Below are 16,276 nucleotides of genomic sequence, written 5' to 3' on the forward strand. Positions count from 1 at the left end.
TTCGGCTGATTGTAGAGCATTGTTAAAATAACTAAAGCGTCCTTTGGAATTGAAAGGTGATTATACATACACAAAACTAACATTAGTAAGTAGCAAACAGGCAAATCAACATGTAAAACAAATTTTGACAAATCAGAAAGATACAACATGAAGTTTATTTAACCTTTTAAAGCCCGAATAAAAAATTGCCCTTGTAAATAGTGGTTAAGGTTGAAAAACCAGCCTTCAATGCTCTTCAAACATTTCGACTTTAAACAAAATCTACCATGAAATATCGACCTAGATAGAACAATCCAAGCTACTAAAAATATAATCAAACTATTAAAATTGCAAGTACAAACCATAAAATAACCAAAATTTGGAGTACCGTCTCTGCTTTGAAACAATAGTTTGGCCAAAATGAGGAACTCACCTAGCAAAGGATCCACGAATTACAAATATGAAAATAAAACACTACAAAGTTTATGAAAGATAGTAAGGCAAAATATAAATCTAACTTGAAGCATTTCCATCCATTCAGCATAATTATGCCTTGAGGCGTCCAAAGAACTTTTGCTTCTCTTGTGTTGTCTGGAAGCGACCATGTCCAAACTTTGAGGAGGTGTCGATGAACTTGAGCTTGATCTCCTCCAGGGCAACACGGGAAGTCTGCTTGAGGAGGGATTGGCGCAATGTAATAACCCTTTTCTTTGGACCAACTGTGCAACCCTTGACCATGAGATAATCATCCTTAACAACACCGTAGTGCGGGAAGCCACCCATGGGAGTAATGTCCTTATCAGTTCTGCCACAGAAACAAAGTCAATTGGTTATGGTTTCAACTTTTAAAATTTTATGTATACCACAACAGATTAAGAAAACAGATAAGTCACTCACCTGTCAAACTCGGTATCACCAGTGTGAGACTCAGTTCCAGCTTTGCCAAGCTTGTAAATCTTCTTGTTCAACTCAGTTCTGTGGTGGTATCCGTTCTGACCAGCCCTGGCAACAGTGAAGGATACCCTAGCAGGATGCCAAGCACCAATACAAGCCACCTTCCTCAAACCCCTGTGAGTCTTGCGGGGAAGACGAGTCACACCCCAACGGGTCACAACACCTTCATAACCCTTACCTTTTGTGACACCAATGATGTCAATCATCTCATCCTTCTGGAACACAGCATCAATAGGAACCTGTTTCTCAAAGAAACCATAGGCAAAGTCCACCTTCTGGGCAATAGTGCCACCGTTGACTTGGATCTCCATGATATGGGCCTTCTTCTGCTTCAAACCCTTCATTTTTCTGATCTGGAAAAATAAAAAAGCCGCATGTTAATAATATATCTAAGCTCAAATCAGTTAAAAACCATTATTATGGATTTGGACATCAATCAACAAAATACTATTTCAAAATAAAAGGAATATCATGTACCAAAGTATTTGCCAAACGATAATTATAAGCATTCAGTACAGATGATGCAGAATTCAAAAAACATTGGTTAAGCATTTAACCAAAATGTGTTTTATCCTACTATCTTCAATGCATTCTATTCCTAATAACAAAAAAAAGGGACCATAAAGAGATTAGAAACAATGAGAGTCAGAAATCTCGTGTGGAAAGTGCTGCTCATTGCACCAAATTCCTTGGTACTGCATTAGCACAGGAGTTCATCATTCTCATTCCAAAAAGGAAACAAATGGCAGTTGATAATATATACAATTGTGAATGTATGTGTATTCATACATCTGACTAAATAAAGACACTTCATAAAGAAAATTATAAATTACTTTGAGATGGGTCATCAAGTACCTGAGTGTGAGCCAAAACACGGACAACAGTTGCATACTTCTTGATCTTCTCAAGCTGTGATTCAATGCTCTTCTTTCCATCTTCAGATTCATACTGCTTTGAGTACTTGGTGAATGCCTTCTTCTTGGACTTGCACCAGTTCTTGTAAAACCTACGCTTGATCTCCTCACTCAAATGCTGAGCCCATACAGTGTTCAAGGTCCTCAGACCCCTTGGAGTTTTCACATAACCCACAACTCCAACGATAACCATTGGAGGGGTCTCGATAATTGTAACTGGCTCACAAGTCTCCTTCTTGTGAAGCTCTGATGTTAAAGTAAACAAGTCAAAAAATATTTGGAAAAAAGGAAATCATAATGATAAATAGAAACCACATAAATGAAGGTTTAATACAGCTGATTGGATTGCAGGGGAACAATAATAGCAAAGTTCAATCATAAATTCATAATTTAACAAAAACAAGTGAGAAACACCAAAATAAATTTAAAAAATGGACATGCTTAATGGTTTGGCAACTGCTCAAATTTTTTTACGATATAAGGTAGGACAGAAAACACTATTTTCCAAACAATAGATATCTCAAGAAACAGTCTCCTCAATAATTTGAGAAATTATAATATAACCAGAAACCCTGATTTTTATACAAGCAAAAATACTCATTTAATCTTTCAGCAGCTATAAACCTGGTGAACCATTTCACCAATAACAATTAAGAAAATGTACCATGCCCTGCTATGTAGCATGAAACACGAGTAAATAAGTGACTCACTGGATCCTGGTTTCTCGACCTCTCGAACAATGTGGGTCATACCAGCCTTGTAACCCAAGAAAGCAGTAAGCTTGGGGGACTTTGACGGGTCATCCTTGGGGAATGCCTTCACTGCATGAATCAAATTACAATGTAACAAGTCAGAATTGTTATATCCATATTCTTAATAAGTACTATTCAAAAGTAAAAAATAAAAAAGTGAAAACCCTTAACACCAGCAAATGTACATACAACCCATCTTCTCATGCGAATTGACAAACCAACATAACAATACATCATCTAAATATTCTTATTGAAAAAAATGGCCATAACAATGACAAGTAATATATATAAATGAGTTCAAGAAAAACATATCCAGGGTAACAGATCGTGGAATTTCATATTCAGAATATCATTATACAACAATTTGAGAAACAAAAAATACCTTTTCCTCTGTGACGAGCAGCACGCTTCCTCGGGAGAAATCCCAGAGAACCGTGTCTTGGGTGCTCGAACTTCCTGTGAGACATCCTTCACCTCCTTCAAGATCAACAACACAAACACATGTCAAAATGAAGGTAATTTAGCTGGGAAATGAGAACAAAAAAAATTTGAAAAACCTCAACTATTTCAATGAAACAATCATGAAACAAGTCATTCACATGGTTATCTAGAAGGAACAATAATGCGGAATGGAGGTGAGAAGAGGAAGAGAGAGAAGAGAGAACCTGCAGCGGCGAGAGTGGTGTGCCAAGCTGAAAAGCAATGAGGGCTAAAACCCTAGCGCCTTTGCGTCGTTATATAACGTCAACTTCTTTAACTATAATTTTTAAGCCTAATTTTTATGGGCCGGATCCATACTTCATTTCATTTTTGGGCCTTCACATGAATTATTTTACACGATTATATTTACAATGCCAAAAAAAAAAGATTTCGGTTAAAAATTGAAAATCCATTATTTCCGCTGCGCTAAGTACTAACTTATAAAGAATCGTTGAATTGCAGTGTCACATTTCAAACATTAACATTCATCAACACTCATCCAATAGACCAATAAGCATGTCTGCTATATTAAACCTTTTTAATAAAATATAAAAAATTCTTCTCCGGATATACTTATACATACTTAAATACCATCATTGTCAGTCTTATTCTTAATATATATTCTTAAAGTAAATTTAAAAATAATATATATTATTATTTATTAAAATAAAAAATTTTAATATTTTATATAACTAAAATAAAACATTAAAAAATTAATTTATATTTAATATTAATAAAATATCAAAATTCATTATGATTTATCTCAAAAATACTTTATATTTTATATATATGAATGTCTCTGTATCTTATAAGATTTTAAAATTCGTATGTCGGCATATTCGGTGTCGTATCGTGTCCATGTGTCAGTGTCCATCCATCATAGGTACTTAACATATGGAGTTGAAACGAATATTTTATAAGGACTAAAAAATTGGCTAGGAGACCCTTAAATGGAGCTCAGATCTGCGACGAATTAGTCATTGGCCTGTTAGGTTGGGGGATATCCTGGGGAAAAAAATTTGGAAGAGTATAGTAGACAATGAAAATACTAAACAATGTGAATAATGGATATGTCGGATATTGTTGAGTCTAGAGCGGAATTTTGACTTCTAATAAATACAAAGTAATATGAAATTGAATACTACTCACAATAATGCGCTCGCTATATATTTTGTAAAGAGGAAAAACAATATGAAAGATTTCTTCTAACTAGCTCTATAAGATGATGTGAATAAGGATATTGTTATTGTTATTATCTTCAATTATAATTTTAGAGACGTATATATAGTATCTCTATGCTATAACTTCAACGAATAAGAATAAAATTTTCTGACAAAAATACTCCTTACTAAACATTTTGAGTTCTCTCCTATTAGAACTCATTTATTTTACTTCCTAAAATTATTCTTATCCTTCTTTTATTCTCACATATGTTCAATTCAATAGGTATGCGGATGGTTGATTATGTTGATTCTTAATTGGATGGTTATTTCTTTTGATTCGATTTATTCATACACTTAACAATGGCTGGATGTTCACTAGATGTGCAGATAGTTATCCTAATATTAGAGTTTAGGAGGTAATTTGGAGTTGAGTGTTTTTTTATTTTATTAGGTCAATTCTATAGTCAATTGTTCACAAAAGTCATTTCCCACCTAACAAAACCTAAACAATTTATGCCTAAAAGGACCCTGAAAATAATTTATGTTAAAAAGTAAATTTTTTTATCGTTATTTTTACCCTAAGGCCCAGTTTGGATAAATAACTTAAATAAGTTCTTTTGAAAAAGGAGCTTAAAGTATAAGGACTTTTATTAATAGTAGTTTATAAATAAGTTATTTTGTGTTTGGATTTTTAACTATAGTGTTTGGATAAATAACTCAAAAAATACAATTTTTTTAACATAAGAGAATGGATATTAAAATAACGATAATAACAAATACTTTCCATTATTGAAGGTTAATTTTACATAATCAAATCACTAAAATTACAATCGATCAGGCAATTGATTCTTTATTTGTTCTCTAATTAGTTCCATTTTTCTAGTACTTTCAGCATTCGGTTCTTCCCACGTAATATCATTATAAACTGGTTCTTCTACTTCACCTTCACCTTCACCCATAAGATCAAAATTTTCATAGAATTCTTCAAATTGTTCATCGCTTGTGTCATTCCGTCGAATAAAATTGTGTAAAGCCATACAAGCACCAATAATTCATTCCAATCAGCTTTAAATTTTCTTTCGGACTTGCCACTTTCATGAATTTGTTGGGGAAGAACATAAAAAAAAAAAGAAAATTATAAAACTAATTATAAAAATAATAGCAAGTTGTATAAAAATAAAATCACATATAAAAAAATTAAAATTAAATTCACATATAAAAAAATAAAATTAAAATTGAGATTTCATAGCATACAAAATATTCAATACAAATTTAATAATAAAAATAGAATGATAAAATGATAAAAAAAAAATACCTGGAAGAAATATATGCTGGTTCAGATGGAACAGAAGATGGTGGTGAAGGGTCAATACTTTCAACAGATGAATCATTGCGTGAAAATGGTGGTGGAAGGCCAACACTTCCAGTAGATGGAATATTGCGTGAGCATGATGGTGGAAGGCCAGTGCTTCTAGAAGATGGAACCTTGAGTGAAAATGGTGGTGGATGGCCAGTATTTCCAGCAGAAACAGGAAACATTTTTCCACAAAATCAAGAACGAAAGTAAATTTTTTTTGTTTTGAAATCAATTTTTTTTTCACGGAAGTGATAAAATGACTTATCAAAAAGGAGAAAGTCATCTATTTTTACTTCTTCCAAAAGCTATAAATTAACTTTTCAGAAAGTTAAAAGCTCTTCTTAAAAATAGTCCCAAACACGCTTATCGTAACTTTTCATAATTCAAAAGTCAAAAAAAGTAACTTTTATGCGTTCCCAAACGGGCTCTAAGTTTATATGGAGTCTTTTTACCCTTAATTAAAATATATTTATTTGTAAAAAAATTAAAATATTTCTGATTTTGATAGGCAAAATATTCTTTTTCCAATGAACAAACTTTTTGTTTAAAAAAATACATATATGATGAAGGCAGTTATTTTTTTCTTTCATGGTTGGTCCTCATTAACCAACCCATGTAGCACGAAATTCTTTTCGCATTTAGTGTAACTTCAGCTTCCAGGAAAAAAAAAATATAAAATATAAAATATAAAATAACTGCTAGTTAGTGTAAGTCATGATTTTTGTGCAGTTGCTTTATTGCACTAGTTAGTGTGTTGTTTGGTTGAAACTTGAAAGTAGAGAGCAGACATGGATCTTCATGCTATGAAGCGGAAGCAACTGCAATCTTTGTGCAAGAAACATGGCATCCCTGCAAATCTAAAGAACCTAGAAATGGCACATAGACTCTCTTCCATTCTCAAGGTCAATTTACATGCATGCTATATGTTAGGATGATCAAAATCATGGTTGTTCTCTCTAAACATAAATTTCATATTAGTGTGTAGTGTAACATCAGAAGATCTAAATCCATATTTTTGTTTGAGATATATGAATTAATAATATAATAGCAATTTTAATGCATTGAAAGTGTAAAAGATTTTTCGTATTGAATTTAAACACAGGAAAAAGAAGACTTTGGGGCATGCCCGAACATGTCAGATGTGGAGACTAATAAGCTGAATTCAAGCCATCATGATAATGATCATCACAAAGTGACTACTTCAGGTATTGTAATTATAATCTTCCAATAGAACAATGTCATTAACGCACTTAATTATATATATAGCAATGAATTTATAATCTTTCAAATCTTGGTTGCTACACAATGCTACCAATCAAGCAGATGCAAGTGAAGTGAATGTTATATCTTCACTTAAAAGAAGTGCAAGCACAGATTCAGAACAAACAATTGGTTATTCTCCCAAGCACCACAAAAATTCAGAGATTAAAGGGTTGGAGTCTCAAAGGAATTCAACGATCCCAGATTCACCAAGAGATGAGGATGCTGGAGCTTGTGACATGAACAATGTTGATCTTGCAAAGGTTGCTTCAGTGGAATATGCTAAGGATTTAGTTGTGGAAGAAGTTGCCAAGTTGGATGACAATAGTAGAGTTCTTCATAATTGTGACAATGTTAATGAAACTAGAAAGGGTGGAGATGAAGCTGAAAAACAGTATAACAGAAATATGCCTCAAGAATCAACCAGTAAGTAGTAATAATCTAATATTGATGAACAAATGGTTTCTTGATGCAAAATCAACATTTTTGTTACTCCAGCTTTTACATCAAGTACTAGTTTTCAGTTTTAATCAAATGGTTTCATCATATATTATAAGACCAATTCTCTAGTTTCTTGGACTTTTAGACCAAAATTGTCGAAATTTGTGTTGTATATTAATATTTTGGGCTAACATCTACACATGCAGATACTTGTGAGGGGATCTTGCCATCATCACAAGAACCATGTCCAGGTGCAGATCCAGTGGATTCCATTGGTTTCTTCACCAAACCCCATGAAGCTTCTATGGTGATTGAAAAATTGGAGAATTTTGATAACACCAATGAGGTTTTGCCTGTACCGCTTTATGACAGTGTCAAAAATAATGTGAATCTTGTACTACAAGTTTCCTCGCAGGACAATTATGTGAAAGGAGAACTTCATCACAAGCAGGATGAAAATATTTTTGTTGATCATGGTGATGTCTTGATTCTTTAGTGTACTTGTTTGATAATAACTCAGTTACAAATCTTGATTCATAGACATTATGGAGATGCAGATATAGATCAAGGGAAGATGGAATTAGAATTACTACCAAAGGATTTCAGAGAAGTTCAAAGTGAATCTATGGCTTTCCTTCCAAGACCCTTGAATCTACAACAATCCAAAGGATTTCAGACTAAAACTAGTTTGACCTTTGAATCTTGTGATGTGAAAGAAAACATGCAAAGGATGGAGAAGGAGCAAGATGGAATGTTCATATCAAAAGGCACAAGTCCTAAGAAGCAGAGTTTACAAGAAATTCATCAGGAGTGAATTATGTGATTTCAGTGGTAATCTAACATGTGTTTAAGTTGAAAACTAAGTATTTAGTGTTTTATTTTCTTATGTTCTTGGAAACTTGGGTAATGTTTATGTTGAGACTTGAGAGAAACACTTATGTGTCTGGTATCTTTTTTAATATGCTTTCAGACCTTTTCTTGCATTTATGTTGAGGAATGCTTTTATCAAATATAAAATTTATATAGAATATTGTTTGATCATAATCTAGTACAAGGTACAAACTTAGGTTTAGCTTTCACAAGACATTGGTATAGTTTCCCTTTAGATCCTCTTTTCACGAGATTAATGCTGTTCTACATGCCTTTTAGAAAGAAAAAGAAAAATAATAATATAAAGAAATTAAGAAATTTGTTTGCACACATATTTGGTTATAGGTGGCCATTAAATCATTCAACACCCTTTTTCTCATTCTTTTGGGAGCATTCAATATATAACAATGAGAAAGTCACAGAAGGATTCTTACTTTAAGTAATTATTGGATATTGTATAGTCACATACTCACATATAACAGAGAAGTATATGGTAACATCAAATTATGCTAAGATAAAAATGACATCAAATTAATAATTCAATAGTGAGAACGATACCACACTGTTGATCCCATTTCTTTTCCCTTTTAAGGAGGGATTCAAAACAAATGGAAAAATATTACAAATTTGAGATCCCTTATTCAGAAGGAAACTATATAATTACAATAACATTAGCTCCTCTACCATAATCACTCAACTCATCTCACATTCAATCTTCTAAACTCATAGAATGAACAAGTGTGAAAAAATTTAAAAAAAATAAAATAAAACTCAATCAAATGTTTTATGTGCTAAACCATAGCTTTTTGTATCTACTTACACCCTCCACGTTTATATCCAAGAGTAGACTCTAATGCATGAAGGAATGTATTTGCCCAAAACTTTATGCATATTGTAGACAGTTTCATTACAAAAAAATATCAAACCATCTATGCCTTCATTTAATCATCACAATTCAACCCACAAAGTTCCAATACAATGTCACTTTTTGACAAAAATGGGTTGATCCTTACCCAAAGTAGTGAGAAGATTGAAGCAAGAAGAATAGCCCATACCAGAATGATGGTAGGAACACCTTCATGCTTTCCCATAACTCCCTTGAGGAATGGATAGAGATGGAGAATGACCCATAGAGCAAAAAATAGCTTACCAAAAAGGGGACCCCATGAATCATATCCATTGTTTATTGCATCTGAGACACCTACAATGACTCCTATTATGTTTATGATGAGCAAGGTCAAAGGAGGGATCAACAATGATGTCCACTTGAAGATGTAAAGTTCGGCGAATTCTCCGTCGTCCGCAGCTTTGGATGTGACTGTGAAGTTTGTGTTAACTCCAGCCAGAACCTTTAGCAAACCTTGAAAGAGAGCGAAGAGGTGCGAGGATGCACCACCAATGACCCAAAATTGTTCATTCCTCCACCAATCATGTATTCCAACACCTCCCCATTGCATTTCAAGGATGCCGGTTGCAGCTATAGAGATGAAGAGGGACATGAAAATGATACTAGCATAGTTGCTAATCTGTTCATAAGAAAATGAAGCATTAGTTAGTGCTCTACACAATGCACACAAAAACATCAACATACTACTTCTACTTAATCTGAAGCTTATAAAAAATAAAATAATACTTTTGATCATACCTCAGGGACTATGAACTTCCCAGTGAGGAGACAGACTGCTGGCAAGGTGCAATAGGCAATTAAGGGAATCGAAGTCAAAGGGTAGACGACAGAGTTAATGTAAGAAAAGCGCTCCAGCCATTTCAAGCCGCAACCATATCCATACCATATAGGACAGTGCCTACTCAACATGATCTCAACAGAACCAAGAGCCCAACGGAGAACCTGGTGCAGACGGTCTGAGAGATTTATAGGAGCCGAGCCCTTAAAAGCAGGCCTTTTCGGCATGCAGTACACAGATCTCCAACCATGACAATGCATCTTGAAACCTGTTAGAATATCCTCTGTAACAGAACCATATATCCATCCAACCTGAAAGATAACCGGAAGTTAGCACAGATAGAAATACTTATTGAACCGCAGCTTTTAAGCGTCGCAGCATACCTCTTTTCCCCACTCAGTCTTATCTTCATAACCACAACTAATCACATGGATGGCTTCTTTCAAGAGTGATGTAGAACTTGCTCCTTTTAGAACACCTCCATCTTCCATAAGTGTTGAAGTTATGAAAACAGGTGATTGACCAAACTTTTTCTCAAATTTTAGTTGCGACATCAGTGATGACTTTTCACTATCTATACCTGCCATTGGGATTTCGACAGAAAAACAAATTCTCATTACAATTCCATCAAGTTAAAAGGCATTAGCAATTTGGGGTATCCCATACCTTCAATTCCCTCTTCAATGTTTTCTAGTGCATGTATTTGCTTTGTACCATCCTTACTCTTTATCTTCTTTTTAGCACTTGATTTCACTTTCCTATTCTTCTTCCTAGATCCACAGCACAAGCAGCACCATCTAGGCCAACAGTTACAAGTCTTCGTCGGCGGTTTCTTCTTAACAGGGGCATCGTATCCATAAAGCGCCTGCCGCCGGAAGACACATCCAGTTCCAACATAAATTGGTCCTTGGATGCCATCTAAACCTTTCATGTTAATCTACACGACATATCGAAACGAAGATTAACTTTTCATCCAAAGCACAATACAAATGCAAGTAAGCACAGGAAAACATGGACAAATTCCTACTTACATCAAAGAACACAACATTGCGATTTGAGTATCTATCATGACGATCGATCCCATCAAATCTTTGAGGAAATTGTACATAGCATATCTTTTTCCCTGATGTAGGATCCATCATGAAGCACATGGCTTCACGAAGTGCCTTACTATTGTTTATGTAGTGATCACAATCAACATTCAGTAGGTAGGGAGCATTTGATATGACAGCTGAAACTCGTATCTTGATAATCAACCACCACATTTAACAGATAATTAGGTAAATAGAGAGATGCAAGTAAATCTAAAATGTTCAAGAGAAATAGAGGAACAACTGAACAAGAGTCTCTACCAAGGCATTCATAGCACCAGCTTTTTTGTGGTGTTCAAATCCAGGTCTTTTCTCGCGAGACACGTAAACTAGTTGAGGTAACTCGTTTCCTTCGATATCACGAACACCGTTTTGGCCTAGGAAAACCTGTTGAGTGCATCACAAGTAAACAACACGAGGACACAGCTTTCACAATCTGGACTCAGGAACAAAATTTTGCTGCATGATACTACTAAGTACTACTAACCTGTATCATCCCAGGATGATCTCTGACATTGTTTCCGGGCCATGGAGTTCCATCTTGCATTGTCCAGCCATCCTCCGGCACCTTCTGTGCCATTGCAACCAATGCATTAATCCGCACTTTGAATTCTTCATACTCCCTCTGTTGCCAACAAAGTTGAAAAGCCAAACAAATAAACTATTAAAGTAGAGTTGCTTCAACAATCTAAATTTTAAAATGGCACAGCAATAACAGCTGCAAACCTTAATAGCGCGACGCTCCTTGACAAAGGTTGCATCCACTTTGTCTTTTAGATAGTCAACCTTCTGAGCAAAATACCATTCAGGAGCCCGCGGTTCAATGCTATACTTCTTGCAGAATGGAACCCACTTCCTTGCGAATTCAGATGTCTCTGAAAGCGCTTCAAATGTAAGCATAGCTGCACCATCATCTGAGACATAGCATGCAACTTTATCGACCGGATAATCCACGGCAAGAATGGACAGAACAGTGTTTGCAGTGATAAGTGGAGGCTCTTTCATTGGATCCACTGTACTGACAAATACATCTATATCAGCTAATTCGGATGGCTTTCCTTCTTTCTCATATCTGTTAAGGTGTAAAGAATTAGTTATAGAACTGTTACACACAAGGAGAAGTACTACAACAAAAGATAACTACCTAAGTGATAAACGGTCGAGGTATGTTTCGCGCTCGATTGGGCACCATTTTGGAAACTGATCCAAAATCCATGACACAGCAAACCAGATTTCACATATTACTGATGTCATCCATAATGCATATGCATCATTAACAGGATGGAGAATTCTATAATGGAAAAATAGGCCAAGAACGGCGATTCGGAGTATTATGATAATTCGATATGGATTTATCTTGCTTGGACTAATTGGCAACTTCCTCCAGAGTGGCTGTCTACCTTCATCCATTCTGTTCACACAATTTGAAATCAAGCAAAAAATAAGGAAATAATAAACAAGCTTGGATTCAAGAAGTCAATTCTAATCTGAGTCTCTGAGATTAGTTGAAATAAATTTAACATTCAATATAAGAAGTTGGCTAATAGCACTTACTTAGGCAAATCTGGATGATCAAACTCATCACCATTTTTCCCACCATCATCATCAACCATTTCGTGCTGAACCACCTCAATTTTTTCATTCTGTTTTTTCTTCCACTCCTCCATCCGTTCCTTCCATGCAACACTTCCATATCCATAAACTGCCAAATCTTTTTTAGGATCCATCGGTCTGGGTTGAGCTGCATCGCCATCAGCATTATTGGACAAGTTAATAAGAAGGCACAGAACTTAAACATCATGCTTAAAAAGAAAACAAAAACAAAATGAATCAACTTACCTGGTATAGATGAATCAGGAAAAGGCATAGGATGAATCCGTCTACCACGATGCATGAATGGAGGAACAATGAGAGCATGCTTCTCAGCAGAAATCCCAACATCCTTAATTGAAGATAAGTCATGATTAGACAACTAGAAGCAGCAATGCCATAACAAATTTAAGAACAAACATTAGACAAGGAAATTAATTAACCTCATGACCATAAGTCAGGAGAGGGATATCAGCAGCTACAGAAGCTGCATCTAACTCTGATGGTGTGGTGATTCCAGAAGCATTCAACTGTGAATTCCGGGCAACGTTAAAGCGAGCCGCAAGCATTGCCTCAGCAATGTGACAAGGATCATGCTTGATATTGCTTCCAATGTCAAACTCATTCTCCAAATCATCAATACCATCCTCTTCTTCATCACCTTCAACTCTAGGACTACCTAATGATATTGGTTTGTTGCACTATTAGCCAAACATCTATATCACAATTCATACTACTTATGTTAAAGAAATAAAAGTAGAAATTGGTTGGGACCTCACCCTTGCTTCGTTTGTATCTGGTTTTGCACTGAGGGCAAGCTTGGTTACCCTCTCTTCTTTCATACTCATAGCAAGGCCTACACACAGGGAATGCACATTCATTGCAAGCAACAAAGGGTTCCCCATCCACAGTAACCTCAATCTCATCCCCACAGATCTGGCAAATTTGTCCACTCAATTCTGTAACTCCATTCACCTGAGAATCATATCATATGAGCAAATATTAACCTCAATCAATATGTCATTGAAATTGGACGGTATACTTATAGTTATAGTACACTAACAGAAATGGAGGTTGCACATGATTTTCAGTGCACAATATATGCAACATCAAAGTAAGAAGAAAAGTTCAATGTATTTAAAGCATAAATAATTAAAATGACAAAGAGTTGTATAAATATATTTACCATTTGTTAGGCTTTGAATTTTTCGTTGGTTTTTGGTTGGGGATATGGTGAAATTGGTAATTTGAGATGAAATAGAGGATCCATTTACCAACAAAAAAAAAAAGCACCAAATTCTTCATCATCTTAAAAGAACCTCTTTGATTCAGCAGTTCACTGCTACACTCACTCTCTCTATATCTCTCTTCACTTAATTTCTTGTGTCCAGTTTCAGGTGAGTTCTGAAATAATTTTTTATTGTTATTTTTCGTTACAACAAATCCCTGTGAGCATTGCTTGATTTTTATGTTGCTACTGTTTGGTATTGTATTCAATTCTGATCAAAGCTGCAACCTTTCATTAAATGGGCAATCATAAAGTTTGCATTTTTATTTTAATTATTATTTATATTTTAATAACAATAAACATTAAGAACAAGAAACAAGGGGGGAGGAACAAGTTGACCCTCATATACCCAATTGGAAAAAAGGAAGACTGGAAAAGAAAAGAAAATAAAAAAATTCCACTGTTTATTTCAATAAGAAAGTGCAAAAATACCAAAAGCCAAATGGAAGAACCTGGATGTAAATTTTTCCATAATATCAATTAATATTTTCAGAAATTCTGCATGATAAAACAAAACACACAAGAAGTAAAAGCAGGTTGAAAATTCAGTATGGAAATCCACTACAAACAAACACAAGAAGAAAAAAGAAAACTCTCATTTTGAAGAGCATGAAGGTGCAACAACAACTTGCAGTGTCATATATAGTTTAGTAGTAGAGCATGGTAATAATGGCAATAAAGAAAGAAAGCAAGAAAGAGAATACTCACTCTTGCAGTGTCATCAGCATTGATAAGAACAAACTCATTCCTGTTATGTGAGCCTGCAACTAATCTTCCCTTTGTATCCATTGAAAGCTGAAACCACCACTCACCACCACCTGAACCGAACTGTACTGAACCTTTCAGAAAAATGAGAGGCCCACTTCAGAAACTCCATTGTTCAGCCTCTGCCATCTCCAACAAACCTCAAAAGAACACAACTTTACATTCAACTCACACCCCCACCCCCACCACAACATTACTACTACCACACAAGCTAGAGAGAGAGAGAGAGAGAGAGAGAGAGAGAAGCAAATATGGAAAATTTAAAGGGAGTATTGTAAGTTGTTGAAATTTATAAGATGAAAAAGAGAAGTTATGAATGATACGAGTCGAGAAAGTGAGTGAGATTTGGTGGGAATAATGATGAGTGAATTGAGTTTGATCCTTTGCTTGATAAACCAAGATTGTGGCCACTTATGTTAAAGAAAACTAGAACTTAAGAAAAATCAAAAGAGAAAAGTTCGTCCGTGACAAACACGAGCTCGCACTTGCATAGTTGCATTGCAAGAAGCTAAGAACTAAAATTTCTTTATAGAAAAAATGAAAAAGAAAGAAGAAAAGGTGAAAATTAAGGTGGGGGTTGGAAATTCCACGTGCAAGAACAAGAGAAAAAGACTATGTAATTGTAAGGTGGGATATTTTTTTACTGTGTCAGTGGTTTTTATGGGGTGGTTGAATCCATTATTATATATATATATTTTTACTAACAAGAAGATTATGTCATTTGAGATATAATTTATTGGCAAAAATATATATTTTTTTTTACCGAAGATATAGAAACTCGAATCCGCAACCTCTTAATTGAGTATGGAAAAACTATGCCATGTGAGCTATTGCTTCTTTGCACAAAAATATACATTCTTATAAGTAACATAACATTAAGAATGAATAAATCAGCATATCAAATGTGTAACGGTTTGTTAAAACTGTTTTTTAGTAGTAAAACATGGGGCGCCAAGGAAATATTATGAAAATAAATTTTTTTAATTATTTTAATTAGTTTTGTAAAAGTATAATTTCACATAATACAAAATTAACTTTTTGGTGGGTTCCATGATTGATGGTGGTGGCAGTGTTATAAAATTGATGTTCTATGGATCTTAGAAAGATGAGGAAGAGAAAAAAAATCAATATTTTAAATTAATTTAATAATTAATTTTTTGTATATACATAATAAAATTGATTATACATATAATAGTTAATTTTTTGTATACACATAACAGGACATACATTATGGTCTCAATCAAATCAAATTTTTAAATGAGGTTTCAATTATATGTGTAAGTTGTATTATATCTGGAATTTGGCTTGTGAAAGTGATTAAGCAACCATTATATTACAATGACCTAGAGCAATTTTTCTCTCTATATTTTCATGCATGAGAAATAATAGACAAGTCATTATTATTTCTTTTAAGATCATGTGATGGATATATATATATATATATATATATATATATATATATACAACTAGCTTGGATCTTGTTTGCCCACACACTCAACTTTGATCTCTTAATTTTCCTTTCTCAGAAGATAGAAATGATATAGAGGGGTCAGAGAGGGGTTAATATGTTCCTAGAAAGCATCAGAATCCAAAGGAGGAGCAAATGAATGCAACACATGCTAATGGCAAAAACATAAGTTAGGGAAAGTGGACCATTTTAGATGCTTCCCTTTTATGCCCTAGCAGG

The 16,276-nt window shown here is 34.4% G+C and overlaps 2 protein-coding genes across 2 annotated transcripts; both read right to left on the minus strand.

The window, feature by feature from the left end:
* Window positions 1-299: 299 nt before the first annotated feature.
* LOC112775100 (large ribosomal subunit protein uL3z) lies at window positions 300-3,379 on the minus strand. Its single transcript, XM_025818568.3, has 6 exons — window positions 3,265-3,379; window positions 2,982-3,076; window positions 2,558-2,668; window positions 1,789-2,093; window positions 877-1,286; window positions 300-784 (listed from the first exon to the last, which is right to left on the minus strand). Exons 2-6 carry the CDS (start codon window positions 3,064-3,066, stop codon window positions 526-528), a joined length of 1,170 nt encoding a protein of 389 aa, XP_025674353.1. The 5' UTR covers window positions 3,067-3,076; window positions 3,265-3,379; the 3' UTR covers window positions 300-525.
* A 5,295-nt stretch (window positions 3,380-8,674) lies between these two features.
* Window positions 8,675-15,218, minus strand: LOC112775948 (cellulose synthase A catalytic subunit 2 [UDP-forming]). The gene is made up of 14 exons (XM_025819870.3): window positions 14,533-15,218; window positions 13,316-13,511; window positions 12,980-13,215; window positions 12,786-12,888; window positions 12,501-12,687; window positions 12,091-12,357; window positions 11,673-12,018; window positions 11,434-11,571; window positions 11,208-11,333; window positions 10,887-11,099; window positions 10,522-10,792; window positions 10,239-10,435; window positions 9,816-10,166; window positions 8,675-9,696 (listed from the first exon to the last, which is right to left on the minus strand). Exons 1-14 carry the CDS (start codon window positions 14,611-14,613, stop codon window positions 9,112-9,114), a joined length of 3,297 nt encoding a protein of 1,098 aa, XP_025675655.1. The 5' UTR covers window positions 14,614-15,218; the 3' UTR covers window positions 8,675-9,111.
* Window positions 15,219-16,276: the final 1,058 nt, after the last annotated feature.

Source organism: Arachis hypogaea, chromosome 19 (assembly GCF_003086295.3).
Source record: "Arachis hypogaea cultivar Tifrunner chromosome 19, arahy.Tifrunner.gnm2.J5K5, whole genome shotgun sequence".
In the NCBI taxonomy this organism is placed as follows: domain Eukaryota; kingdom Viridiplantae; phylum Streptophyta; class Magnoliopsida; order Fabales; family Fabaceae; genus Arachis; species Arachis hypogaea.

What these genes read in the sequence shown, in the direction of transcription:
- LOC112775100 (XM_025818568.3), bottom strand. Translation starts at nt 3,066, where the DNA reads ATGTCTCACAGGAAGTTCGAGCACCCAAGACACGGTTCTCTGGGATTT. An exon ending in TGCTCGTCACAGAGGAAAAG is followed by an intron (nt 2,669 to 2,981) that starts GTATTTTTTGTT and finishes TGATTCATGCAG; the next exon opens with TGAAGGCATTCCCCAAGGAT. An exon ending in GTGTTTTGGCTCACACTCAG is followed by an intron (nt 1,287 to 1,788) that starts GTACTTGATGAC and finishes TTATTTTTCCAG; the next exon opens with ATCAGAAAAATGAAGGGTTT.
- LOC112775948 (XM_025819870.3), bottom strand. Translation starts at nt 14,613, where the DNA reads ATGGATACAAAGGGAAGATTAGTTGCAGGCTCACATAACAGGAATGAG. An exon ending in CTCGACCGTTTATCACTTAG is followed by an intron (nt 12,019 to 12,090) that starts GTAGTTATCTTT and finishes ACACCTTAACAG; the next exon opens with ATATGAGAAAGAAGGAAAGC. An exon ending in CATTGAAGAGGGAATTGAAG is followed by an intron (nt 10,436 to 10,521) that starts GTATGGGATACC and finishes TCCCAATGGCAG; the next exon opens with GTATAGATAGTGAAAAGTCA.